Source organism: Narcine bancroftii, chromosome 3 (assembly GCF_036971445.1).
Source record: "Narcine bancroftii isolate sNarBan1 chromosome 3, sNarBan1.hap1, whole genome shotgun sequence".
NCBI lineage: Eukaryota > Metazoa > Chordata > Chondrichthyes > Torpediniformes > Narcinidae > Narcine > Narcine bancroftii.
The window spans coordinates 230,858,569-230,872,219 of NC_091471.1; the positions used below are offsets into that span (position 1 = coordinate 230,858,569).

Genomic DNA, 13,651 nt, shown 5'->3' on the forward strand with positions numbered 1-13,651 from the left:
AGTTTGACATGTGTGCCCTAGAGGGTAGAAGAATGAGGGGAGATTTGATTGAGGTGTTTAAAATGATGAGGGGGATGATCAGAGTAAATATAGGTCAGCTTTTCTCACTGAGGGGTGAGATCCAAACCAGAGCACATGGGTTAAGGGTGAAAGGGCAAAGTTCAGGGGAACTTCCTCACCCAGAGAGTGGTGGGGGTGTGGAACCTGAGGTGGTGAATGGAGCTCAATGTTAACACTGAAGAGGAATTTGGATGGGTACACGGATGGGAGTGGTACAGTGGGATATGGACTGGGTACAGGTCAGTGGGAACTAGGCAGAATAATGTTCAGCACAGATAAGAGGGGCTGAAGGGCCTGTTTTCTGTGCAGTAATGTTCTATGGTTCTATTCCATTTGCCTACTTGTCAGCTCACTGCACCTGTAAACCAACTGTTTGCGATTTATGTAGGGGCCACAAGTCTCGCACCACCAGGGTCAGGAAAAGCTGCTCCCCTCCACCATCAGACTCCTCAACAACAAACTCAATCAGAGACTCATTTAAGGACTCTTGTACACTTAATTGATTTTCTTTGCTCTCTCTATTGTGCAGTTTGTTCACATTCTTTGTTTACATGTGTATGATAAATGCAGTTTCTTTTGCACTGCCAAGAAGTGGTAATTCTGCCTGGCCTGTAGATGTTCCAAATGGTGGGGAGGTTTTTGCTGTGTTATTCCTGGGCTGTGTCCATGTCCTCTTGCAGGGCTTTACACTCAGGGGTATTGGTGTCCCCACACCAGACCGAGATGCAGCCAGTCAACACACTCTCTACCGCACTTCTGTAGAAACTTGCCAGGGTTTCTGGTGTCAGAATGAAACTCCGCCAACTCCTGAGGAGGTCGAGGCGCTGACCTGCTTTCTCATGATGCCATTAATGAGTTGGGTCCAGTAAAGATCTTCCAAGATAGTGACTCCCAGGGACCTAAATGTGCTCCCCCTCCCCACCTCTGATTCCCCAATGATCACTGGATCATAAACCTCTGGCTTTCCCTTCCTGAAGTCAACCATCAGCTCCTTAGTTTGGGTAACATTGAGTGTGAGGTTGTTCTTGGTGCACCATTCAATCTCCTCCTGTTCGCTGACTCATCCCATCCTTTATACAACCCATTACTGTGGTATCAGCAAATATGTAGATGGTGTTGTTTGTGACTCTACAACACCAGCACATCTTTCCTCTGATACAGGGACCCAAAATAGTGCTCTAGTCATAAAGTCTGAGCATTACCCCTGTGCTGTTCAAGATTCAATTTATTGTCATGTAATAAAGACCGTGTAATATTACCCGGAACTTGTTTTCATCTGCCTCAAGGCAGACAGATTTGCCATTGGCAGAAATTGCCTGAAGTGCCTCTTATAGTCAGAGAGGGAGAGAGAAGCCAAAATGAGACTCTCCCCCACCCCCAGAGTCGCTGAGTGTCTATGGATTCGCCTCCAGCCTCCACAGCCACACAGAATCTAGTCCAAACCACCGAGCTCCAGATCCAAACCTCCGACACAGCCAGGAAGCCCTCGGCACCCGATCGCATCCCGGTTCTGCAACCCTTCAGCCAGTCTCCAGCAGCCCGCTGACTGGTGTGAATCCCTTGACCACAGTTGCCTGCAGCCCACAGCCTAAGTAGGTTCCCCACCTTGAGTCACCAACAGCCCACCTCCCGCTTGTTCAACAACAGCCTGGGTGTCCTTCAGCTGCAGAGCCTCTCACTGGTGCACCGCCGTGGACCCCTCCCGCTGGCCGTCTCCTCCGCTTCTCCTTTTCAGACAAGGGGTGGTGACCAGTCCTCTGGAAAGGAATAACACACGGAAATGCTGGAGGAACCCGGCCACTCTCCAGCATCCGTAGGATGCAGAGACGTTTTGGGCCTGAGCCCTTCCTCAAGGAATCAGTAGAATGAGCTTGAAGCAGGAAATCTTAGAGTTCAGACAGTGTCGGCTGGAGGAGGAATCCAGACCAACACAGTATTAATTGGATAGGATGGGGGGGGGGGGGGGGAGAGAGAAATCATCATGGTCTGTGCAAAAGGAGACAGGGAAGGGAAAGACAGAGCTGGAGAAAGGTGGAGAGGGGGCTGAACAGAGACCAGAGAAGTCTTTGTTAATGTCATCCAGCTGGAGGGGGCCCAGTCAGAAGACAAGGTGCTGTTCCTCTAATTTGTGGTTGGTCTCAGTGTGGCAGCACCTGAGACATGACGGCAAGGAAACGGGGTGGGGATTGAAATGGGTGGCCACTCAGAGGTCCACGCTGTTGTGGCAGGCAGAGCTGACATAATTGCCTTGTCTGTACCTGGCCTCTCCGATGAGGAGGAGAGGGGCTCGGGGGTTGTGAGCTGCAAGTAAAACACGAATGTCCACAGGCACCAATACTGGAGAAACCTAGCAGGTCAAACAGCACCCTTTATCTAGCAAAGGTCTGGACCTGCCCTCCTGACATCCCCTCCCAGATCGAAGTCCTAGTCGGCTGGGGTGGGGGGGGAACTTCCACTGTAGCAAACACCTTCATTGCAAGGGGTGCTCTTCCCGTACTTCACGACACAGGTGTGCTAGATGGACACAGGTCTACTAGACAGCCATTGACCCAGTGAGAGTGCTCGTCTGCTCTCTGGTCTTGATTTTCATCCTACAGGGTGTCTAGCTGGCCTCCGCACCTGGTCAGCCTGGTGGGGCAACCAGTTTAGTGGCCAATTACCCGACAGGTAGCACCTGGTTACGTGGTCCTCAGACGAGTGACCTGAGAAGTGGTATCCAATGCTGAATTTCCATGTTCCATCTCTCCATTCCTAAATTTGTATCTGATTTCCAAGTTATAGCAATACATTTCCTAGGTACTGCTAAGGCAATTTATACAAACTTTATTTGACGCGTATTTAATGTTAATTTTAATATCGCCAAACAGAAATAGTACTGGATTCTGTGGAGATTTGATCCCTGTTATTCGTTCTAATAAATTACTCACATTTACCCAGAAAGGTTTTGTCAAGTCAAATGCAAAAATGTAGCAGAGGGACTTGGGGGGGTGGGGGGGGGGGGAGTCCTTGTGCAGGATAACCTTGGATCGACAGTAAAGAAGGCGAATGCTATATTGGCATTGATTTCGAGGAGAATAGTCAGGAGGTGTTGCTGAGGCTCTAGGAGGACTGCTCGATCTATAACCACAAGCAGACACTAAGCTAGTAGTTAAAAGCTTTAATATCCAGAAACATCAGCCACGTCTTGATGTGCTGCTGGCCCGGGCCCAAAGTTGAAATGGAGGGAAGAGACCAGGGCCATCAGCCTTTATTGGGTGGAGGAGTTACAGGGACGGAGGTGGGCCAGCCTGCCCAGTCCAGCGGCCACACTGATCCTAATGTGTCGGGGCATTGGTGAACCCTCATTTGGAGAGCAGCGCACAGTGTAGGGCCCCTAAGACGGGATGCACAATGTTGGGCCCCTAAGACGGGATTCACTAATGTTGAGAGGATGGAGGGAAGGACCCCCCCCCTCCCATCTTAGGAATGTTTTCCTTCAAAATATTAAAAAGGGCTTGGCAGAACCTAACCTGGGCGCATCGTTGGATTAATTTAGAAATTAAATCTACCGAGAAAGTATTCTCTTCTTTCAGTTCACAGCTCCTTTCCCTTCCCTGCCTTCAAACTAACCGATAACATAGGTGTCAGACATACCATTAGCGGTTATACCTGGTGAATTGACCGTGCCCGAAGGACTGAGGTTCTGGACAAAGTGGCGACTCTCCGTCTGCCTCACGGTAGGTCGTATGTCACACCCGAAATGTAGTATTAGGTGACAGTAAAATGGGATGGCAGTCTCTTCAATCTGAGGCGCCTCCAAGCTCACACCACGACACAAGAGCAACTTGTCCATGAACTACTCTTTGCAGACGATGCCGCTTTAGTTGCCCATTCAGAGCCAGCTCTTCAGCGCTTGAGGTCCTGTTTTGCGGAAACTGCCAAAATCTTTGGCCTGGAAGTCAGCCTGAAGAAAACTGAGGTCCTCCATCAGCCAGCTCCCCACCACGACTATCAGCCCCCCCACATCTCCATCGGGCACACAAAACTCAAAACGGTCAACCAGTTTACCTATCTCGGCTGCACCATTTCATCGGATGCAAGGATTGACAACGAGATAGACAACAGACTCGCCAAGGCAAATAGCGCCTTTGGAAGACTACACAAAGGAGTCTGGAAAAACAACCAACCGAAAACCTCACAAGATAAGCGTATACAGAGCCGTTGTCATACCCACGTTCCTGTTCGGCTCCGAATTATGGGTCCTCTACTGGCATCACCTGTGGCTCCTAGAACCCTTCCACCAGCGTTGTCTCCGCTCCATCCTCAACATTCATTGGAGCGGCTTCATCCCTAACATCGAAGTACTTGAGATGGCAGAGGCCGACAGCATCGAATCCACGCTGCTGAAGACCCAACTGCGCTGGGTGGGTCACGTCTCCAGAATGGAGGACCATCGCCTTCCAAGATTGTGTTATATGGCGAGCTCTCCACTGGCCACCGTGACAGAGGTGCACCAAAGAAGAGGTACAAGGACTGCCTAAAGAAATCTCTTGGTGCCTGCCACATTGACCACCGCCAGTGGGCTGATATCGCCTCAAACCGTGCATCTTGGCGCCTCACAGTTTGGCGGGCAGCAACCTCCTTTGAAGAAGACCGCAGAGCCCACCTCACTGACAAAAGGCAAAGGAGGAAAAACCCAACACCCAACCCCAACCCACCAATTTTCCCCTGAAACCGCTGCAACCGTGTCTGCCTGTCCCGCATCGGACTTGTCAGCCACAAACGAGCCTGCAGCTGACGTGGACATTTACCCCCTCCATAAATCTTCAGACGCGAAGCCAAGCCAAAGAAAAAGAAATTGGGACAGTCGATTGGAAGAAGACGTTTCCCTTGGACCAGAGGGCACAGCCTTAGAATGAGAGGGGACCCGTTTAAAACAGAGACGAGGAGACATTTCTTTAAGTCGGAGGAGTTTGTGGAATTCGTTGACACGTACGACTGCACAGGCCAGATTATTGGCCGAGTCTGATCGGTATCTAATGAGATTCAAGATTTAATTTATTGTCAGGGTCGTATTACATGAAATTCCTTTTTGCTGCTTTAAGGCACAGATTCGCCCCCGGCAGGAATTGCCTGAAATGCCTCTTACAATCGGAGAGAACGAGAAGCAAAAGAAGGTCCGCCCCAGAGTCACCGAGTGTCCGTGGATTTGCCTCCAGCCCCCGCACCCCCACATAGTCTGGTCCAAACCATCGGCGACACCGGGCTCCAGATCCGAAACCTCCAGGCGCGGTCAGGGTCCCTCCGGTGCCTCCTCGCATCCCGGCTCCGATACCTGGCGCCCTCTCCCAGCTAGTCTCCAGCCGCCCGCAGCCTCCGCGGGTTCCTCGCTTTGAGTCGCCAGCAGGCCTGGTCCCTCAGCTGTGGGGGCCCCCTCGCTGACCCGCGGGGTCGTCTACCCTACTTCTCCCTCTCAGACAGGGGAGGAGGGGTAGTCTCCTCCGGTACCCTGCCCCAGTCCCCTGGAATCTGCAGCCCCTCGAGGCTGCACCCGATTAACAGTGATGTAAGGAGAAGGCCGGAACATGGAACGAGACGTGATAACAGTTTCGCTCAGTGGCAGAGCAGACTCGACGGGCCGAATGGCCCGCTTTCTCTCTCTCTTTATCTGCGATCTTTATCTTTAAATCTAGCGCAGAAAGCAGTTTCACAGCAGAATCTCAGGCAGCGATTCTTCCTGCCCACGTCGTTAATAATTAACGGGGCTGGGCAGGGAGGACGAGGTCCACCGGGGAGTATCCGGTGTCAGCAACCGAGTATCTGCGGGGGGACAGCTGAACCCTAGGCGAAGCAGCCTCTCCGGCACACCTGCTCGGTGGCTCTCGTCCCGGGCCCGGCAGGGAGGAGGGAGGAATGGATGCAGGCAGGAGAGGAGGTAAGGTTGGGCCTCGCCGCAATGCGGGGCTCCAGCACTGGCCCAGACATCCTTCACTGGCCCGGAGATCCCTCAATGGCCTGGCGATCCCTTCCATGGCCAGAGATCCCTAACCAACCATTCCACGGCAAGATCCCTCACTGCTCCTCCCACAGGGTGGTGCTCCCTCAATGACCTTCCACAGTGTGGAGCTCCCTCACTGACCATCCCACAGGGTGGTGCTCTCTCGCCGCCCCTCCCCCGGGGTGGAGATCCCTCATGGCCCCTCCCACAGTGTAAAGATCCCTCACCACCCCTTCCACAGCATGGAGGTCCAACCCCCTCTCTCCTAACCACCTTCCCCCTCCCTCTCCATTTCCTACCCCCTCCCCTCCATTCCTATCCCCCACTCTCTCCCCACCACCCTCTCTCCATCACTCCCTCCATTTTCCTCTCCCCCTCCCATGCCCTCTCTCACCCCTTCCCTCACCCCACCTGCTCTCCCTCCTCCTTCCCCTTACTCCCTCTCTCCCTTCTTCCCCCTCCCTCTCTCTCCTTCTCCTCATCCCCTCTCCCCCTCCCTCTCCCTCTCTGTTTTCCCTCCACCCCTCTCCCTCCCTTCCCCACGCTACTCCCTCCAGACGGATTACCCCTCCCCTGTTTGCAGACTCCCCATGGCCAGAGCCCCTGGAGTGCGGCCCGGTTCTGACCAGACCAGGGGAGAGCCAGGGCTCACTTAGGAGCAGGACTTCCCACTGGTCCCGCCCCGGGAAACACAGCACCGAGATGGTGACAGATCTCACCGGGACACCGTGGTGGGAATTCGCCAAAGGATCGTCGCCAAGAGCCGTTCCCCTCAGCATGGCCAAGAGACGTGTCCTCAGGTGAGTCAGGTCTCAACCCCACTCTGACATACCGTGAACTCCCCCTCCCTGTGTCTGTAACACCCTCCAGTTCCCTGCACCCATCCCTGTCTCTGCAACCCCCCTCAGGTCCCCTACAAACCTCCCTGTCCCTGTAACCCCCTCTGGTCCCCTACACACCTCCCTCTCTGTAACCCCCTCCAGTCCCCTGCACCCCTCCCTGTCTCTGTAAGCCACTCTGGTCCCTTATACCTCTCCCTGTCACTGTAACCCTTTCCGGTCCCCTACACCCCTCCCTGTCTCTGTAACTCTCTCTGGTCCCCTACAGCCCTCCTTGTCTCTGTAACGCTCTCCAGACCTTTACACCCCTCCCTGTCCCTGAAACCCTCTCCGGTCCCCTACACCCTTCCCTGTCTCTGTAACCCCCTCCAGTCCCCTACACCCTTCCCTGTCTCTGTAACCTTTACTTGTTTCCTCCCCACCCTGCTCAAACCCCACCTTCCTGCACCCTGCCCTTTCCCTCTGGGAGTGTGAGGTACACACTCTAGCACCATGTCAATCCCCTCAGGGAGCTGATGGACATCGATCCAGGGCAGGACAGGGTTTGGAAAACGTGGCAGGTCACCCATCAGAAGAAGGTGACGCACTTGCTCACGGAGTTCAAGAACACTCTCAGCTACCTGGAGCTATGGCGAAGATCTCTGCACACTATCGAAGGTCAGGTCTATCTATCCTCTCCGTGTTCTGCCTTCCCAGCAAGGGGGATCTGACTGCCGACAGGCACAATGTATTCCCAGGGAGGGTCTGACTCAAAGAAGGCCTGTGGGATGCTGGGCTTCATTAGTCGGGGGATTGAGTTCAGGAGTCGAGAGGTCACGTTACAACTCTACAAATATCCACACTTGGAGAATTGTGTTCAGTTCTGGTCACCTCATTACAGGAAGGATGTGGAAGCTACAGAGAGGGGGCAGAGGAGATTCACCAGGACTTTGCCTGGATTGGAAAACAAGTTTAATGAGGCAAGGTTCGCAGAGCTGGGACTTTTCTCTTTGGAGCGTAGAAGGATGAGAGGAGACTTGATAGAGGTTGACAAGATTCTGAGAGGCATCGATAGGGTGAACAGTCAGTGCCTGTTTCCCAGGGCAGGATCAGCAAACACCAGAGGACGTGGGTACAAAGTGGAGGGAGGGAAGTTTAGGGGAAAGCTTTTTCACTCAGAGAGTTGTGGGGGCCTGGAATGCCTTGTCGGGGATGATGGTGGAGACTGGAACATTGGGGACATTTAGGAGACTCTTAGAGAGACACACGGATGGAAGAAAAATAGAGGGTTACGGGGTAGAGAGGGTTTAGCATATTTTGGGAACTGTGGTGATAGGACCATTGGTGACTGCCTGTACCTGTCTGAACTCCTGCAGGGGGCTAATCCACTGTGCCTGCAGGAGGAGGTAACCCAGGAGACTGGCTTCACCCACTCCCTGCCAATCACTGGCCCCATATAAAGGCTCCCACTGGGCCTTGGGCAGGAGCAGCGACCACGAAGCCAGAAAGGGGCACAGAACCCAGTGGGCAGGTTTTAACCTAAAGCCTGTAGATCAGCTTCTCGTAGTTTGAGCCTGTTTGTTCATTCTGCAACGCACCACAGCTTGGCACAACATTAAGGGCCTGTACTGGGCTTCTGTGTTCTGTGTGGACAGCGACGGTGTTGGCTAGATCGACTGTGCATACACCCACCCTCTGCCTGACGCTCTCCCTTCCCTCCCACTCCTGCAGGACGGTTTGGGACCGGAATCTGTTCCTATTTCAGCATCGTTCGCTTCCTCGTTCTGCTCAATGTCTGCTCCTTCCTCCTGGTGGCTGGCTTAGTGGTCATCCCTCTGATCGTCCACAACAACCACCGTCCGACAGCCCAGAGTGCCACCCCAGGTAACTCTCCCGACCCCACCCCATTCCTACCTGCCTCCCACGGAGCTAAGGGTCTTCCCCAGGGGCAGGGAACCCTCTCAGGGGGAGGGAGGGTCTTCTCCAGGAGCTAGGAACCCTCTTGGGCAGGAGGAAGGGTCTTCCCCAGGGTAGAAAACCCTCTTGAGGAGGGAGGGTCTTCACCAGGATGGAGAACCCTCTCAGGGGGAGGGATGTCTTCCTCAGGGGCAGGGAACCCTCGGGTGATGGAGGGTCTTCCCCTCTCGGGAAGAGGGAAGGTCTCCCCAGGGACTGGGATCTTCTGGAATGGGAGGGAGGTCTTTCTAGAGGCAAGGACCCCTCATGGAGTGTGGTTATTGGAGGGGTTTCCATGGGGGTCTGTGACCACTGGGCTGTGTTTGCAGTGGAGGTGCTATCAAGGATGAACTGTTCCCGGTACGAACCCATGGACCCAGGGCTCGTTCACTTCCACCAACTCATCCTCAACGTGTTCTCTGGAACTGTGAGTAAAGAGTGTCCGCCCCCTCTCTCCCTCCCTCTCTCCCTCCCCTCCTTCCAACTCCTTCCTCTCTCCATTCCCCTTGCTCCATCTCCTTCCCTCCCTCTTCCTCGACCTCTTTCCGTCCCCTCCTTCTCAAGGGGTGTAGGGATATGATGGGATGGTGAGGAGTGTGTGGTACTGACTGGGTGTGGTGGATGGAGGGGACTGATGGGTGGGCGGTGGGGTGGAGGGTGCAGGTGAGTGATGGGGTGGTGGGGGAAACATACAATTTATCACCCTCCATTCCAACCCCCCTTCATCAACTCACTACAGGAAGGATGTGGGGGCTACGGAGAGGGGGCAGAGGAGATACACCAGGACTTTGCCTGAATCGGGGAACATGTCTTTATGAGGGAAGGTTCACAGAGCTGGAACTTTTCTCTTTGGAGCATAGAAGGAAGAAGGATGAGAGGAGACTTGATAGAGGTCGCCTGTTTCCTAGGGCGGGATTAGCAAACACCAGAGGACATGTGTACAAGGTGGAGGGAGGGAAGTTTAGGGGAGACGTCAGGGATAGGTTTTTAACACAGAGAGTTGTGGGGGCCTGAAATGCCATGTCGGGGATGGTGGTGGAGGTTGGAAGATTGGGGGTATTTAAGAGACTCATAGACAGACACACGGATGGAAAGAAAATAGAGGGTTACGGGGTAGGGAGGGTTTAGAAGAATGAATATATGCGTCAGCACAACATCGAAGGCTGAAGGGCCTGGACTATGTCGTAGTGTTCTGTGTTACAATTTAATGTATGATTACATACATTCCTCTGTTCCCCTACCATTTTACCCTGATTTTCCCCATTTCCCACTCCTGCACCTGTTACCCCATCCTACCCCCATTCCCCCTCCCACCTCCATTCCCCCCTCCCACTCCCATTTACCCCTCCTGCTGCTATCCTTTCCTATACCCGTTACCCCCTCCTGCCTCATTTCCCCTCCTGCCCCCCATTTCCCCCTCCTGCCCCCCCATTTTTCTGTTGGCTTCTGTACCCTGGACAGGGCTTCATGGAGAACTCGCTGCTGTTTTACGGGATCTACCCAAACGCTTGGAATTTGGGGGAACATCCTTCACCCTTGGACTGACCTACCTGCTCACCTACATCGGGATATCCCTCGGCACCTTCGGGTGCATCGTACAGAGGTGGGACCCTCCTCCCTCACCTCCGCCTCATCTCCCCTCACAACCCATCATATCCCTCCCTCATCTCCCCCCTCGTCTCCTCCCCCCTTGTCTCACCCCTTAGTCTCTCCTACGTCTCCCACACCCATCTTCTTCCTCATCTCCCCCCTCATCTCCCCCCCACCCTGTCTTACCTCTTGGTCTCTCCCATGTCTCCCTCACCATCTCCTTCCTCATCACCCCCCCCCCCCCATTGCACCCCTTGGTCACTCCCACATCTCCCTCACCCATTTCCTTCCTCATTTCCCCCCTCGTTCTCCTCCCCCCTTGTCTCACCCCTTAGTCTCTCCACGTCTCCCACACCCATCTTCTACCTCATCTCCCCCCTAATCTCCCCCCCACCCCGTCTTACCTCTTGGTCTCTCCCACGTCTCCCTCACCCATCTCCTTCCTCATCTCCCCCGTCTCCTCCCCCCTCGTCTCACCCTTTGGTCTCTCCCACGTCTCCCTCACCCATCTCCTTCCCATCCTTCTCACCCCTTGGTCTCTCCCACATCTCCCTCACCCATCTCCCCCCTGGTCTCTCCCCTTGGTCTCTCCCATGTTTCCCTCACCCATCTCCCCCTCATCTTCCCCACTCATCTTCCTCACTCATCTTCCTCACTCATCTTCCTCACTCATCTTCCTCACTCATCTTCCTCACTCATCTTCCTCACTCATCTTCCTCACTCATCTTCCTCACTCATCTTCCTCACTCATCTTCCTCACTCATCTTCCTCACTCATCTCCCTCCTTGTCTCCCCTCTTTTATTCCCATTTTGTGCTGAAATGTTCATAGATTTAAAAGGTTGTTTCTTCCCCCCCCTCCATCTCCCTCTTCCCCCTCTCCTTCTCCCTCTCCCTCCTTCCCCCTCTCTCCTTCTCCTACTTCCACCCCCCCCACACCCCCACCACCTCCCCCTTCCCTCATCCCATCCCTAGGGCAGCGTTGGGCTACAAGAGGAGCATCCTGCTGTCGGACGGAGGGTTCAACAACTACAGTCACAAAGTTTTCTGTGGCTGGGATTTCTGCATCAGGCAGCCCCAGGCTGTTCAACACCAGCACAGCTCCCTCCGAACTGAGCTCCGGGTACGGGGGGTGGGGGAGGGGGTGGGGGAGGGGGTGGAGGGGAGGGTCGGAGGGGACCGACAGGGGGACAGAAGGGCCATTCAATACCAGCATAGCTCCCTCCGAACCGAGCTCGGGTACGGGATTGGGGGGGTGAGGGGGAAGGAACGGAGGGGACAGACAGGTGGATGGAAGGGCCGTTCAATAACAGCACAACTCCCTCCGCACCGAGCTGAGTGGAGGGATAGGGTGAGATACTGGGAGATGGATGGAGGAAGGCAGGAACGGAAAGGATGGGGGAGAGAGGAAAGGAGGGAGAAGATTGTGGTGGGTGGAAGATGGAGGAAGGGGAGGGGAGAGAGAGAGTTGGAAGGAGAGGGGTGAGGGACTGGATACAACCCCATCTGTCACCTCAACTCCATGAATCTCTCCCTCCATCTCCCCTTCTCTCTCTCCCCTCTTTCTCCCCTCCTCATTCCCCCTCCCCCCTTTCTTCCCCTTTCCCTCTCTCCCCTCTCTCTCCTTCCACCCCCTCCTGCAGCTGGACCTGGAGGCTTCTCTCCTCCGGAGGATGCGTGTGGAAAGGACCACTTCACAGAACGTTCTGCTCATCACCCGAGGGTCATCGTCAATCTGCTCATTCTAACCATCATTGGGGCTGCCTTCTACTGCATTTACATAGCCACCGAGGTGTCCCAGTCACACACATTGGTAGGAGACTGGCTAATGCTGGGGGAGAGGGGGGGGGGGAGAGAGAGATGGGGGAGGGGGAGAGAGAAGGGGGTGAGAGAGAGGGGGGGAGAGAGAAAGGGGAGAGAGAGATGGGGAGGGAGAGATGGGAGAGGGGAGAGAGAGGGAGGGAGAGGGAGAGGGGGGATAGAGAGGAGGGGTGGAATAGAGTTAGAGGTTGACAGTCTCTGTCTGCCTTTAGGGTGAGGGGGTGACCGCTCTCCTGATGGAGTACCTGCCGTCGATGGTGATCACAGCCGCTAACTTTGTCACCCCAATACTGTTCCAGTTGCTCGTCACCTTGGAGAGGCTGTCGGCGGCCAGTGAGGTCAAACTCACCCTCCTGAGGTTGGGAGTTTGATCCCCACCCCCTTTCACCACCATTCCCGTCTCCGTCTTCCCACCCCCTCTCTGCACTCTGATCCTGTTCACCACCCCCCCCCCCTCCCCCGTCTCCGTTCCCACCTGACCTGGATCCCCACCCGTCTCCGTTCCCACCCTGACCCTGTTCCCACCCTGACCCCGTTCCCACCCTGACCCCGTTCCCACCCTGACCCCGTTCCCACCCGACCCCGATCCCCACCCGACCCCGATCCCCTACCCGTACCTGACCCTGTTCTCCACCTGACACCATTCCCACCCGACCCCCTTCCCACCTACCCCTCCTTGTACCTGACTCCGTTCCCACACATCCACAGGTGCGTGTTCCTGAAGATGGCCAGTCTCGGAGTTCTCTTCTACTCTCTCTGGAACCGGATCACATGCCACGGACAGGTCGACTCGGATCCACAGTGCCAGCTCTGCGGATACAACTATCAGCAATACCAGGTACGGTTGGTTGGCTGGGAGTAAACTGCTCGTTTCCCTCCATCCCTGCTGGCCTGGGTGACAGGCGAGTGGGAGAGGTAGGGGGAAAGGAGGAGAATTGATAAGGTGGGGAGGATTGGAGAGAGAGGGAGAGGGATCGGAGACAGGGAGATGGGATCAGACAGGGAGAGGGGATCAGAGAGAAGGAGAGGGGATCAGAGAGAGGGAGAGGGACCAGAGAGAGGGAGAGGGGATTGGAGGGAGTGGGGAATTGAGGAGAGAGAGAGGATATCAGAGAGAGGGAGAGTGGATTGGAGAGAGGGGATCAGAGAGAGGGAAAGGGGATCAGTGGAAAGTGGATCAGTGGGAGAGGGGATCCGAGAGAGGGGCAGGGGATCAGAGACAGGGAGAGGAGATTGCAGAGATGGAGAGGGGATTGGAGAGAGGGGGAGGGGATCAGAGAGGGGGGGAGGGGATCAGAGAGAGGGAAAGGGAACTGGGGAGAGTGAGTGGATTAGAGAAAGGGGATCGGAGAGAGGGAGGGGTGATTGGAGAGAGGGAGAGGGGATAGGGGAGAGGGAATCGGAGAGAGTGGATCAGAGACAGAGAGGTGA

General features: G+C 55.0%; 1 protein-coding gene across 1 annotated transcript; it reads left to right on the forward strand.

Annotated features, from left to right (window-relative positions):
* Window positions 1-5,790: 5,790 nt before the first annotated feature.
* On the forward strand, window positions 5,791-13,097 carry tmc4 (transmembrane channel-like 4). The gene is given in 12 exon segments (XM_069923151.1): window positions 5,791-5,974; window positions 6,621-6,837; window positions 7,385-7,533; window positions 8,587-8,739; window positions 9,141-9,238; window positions 10,273-10,311; window positions 10,314-10,414; window positions 11,375-11,522; window positions 12,043-12,115; window positions 12,118-12,212; window positions 12,433-12,578; window positions 12,929-13,097. Coding segments are annotated over 12 exon segments (1,395 nt in total). The 5' UTR covers window positions 5,791-5,952; the 3' UTR covers window positions 13,083-13,097.
* Window positions 13,098-13,651: the final 554 nt, after the last annotated feature.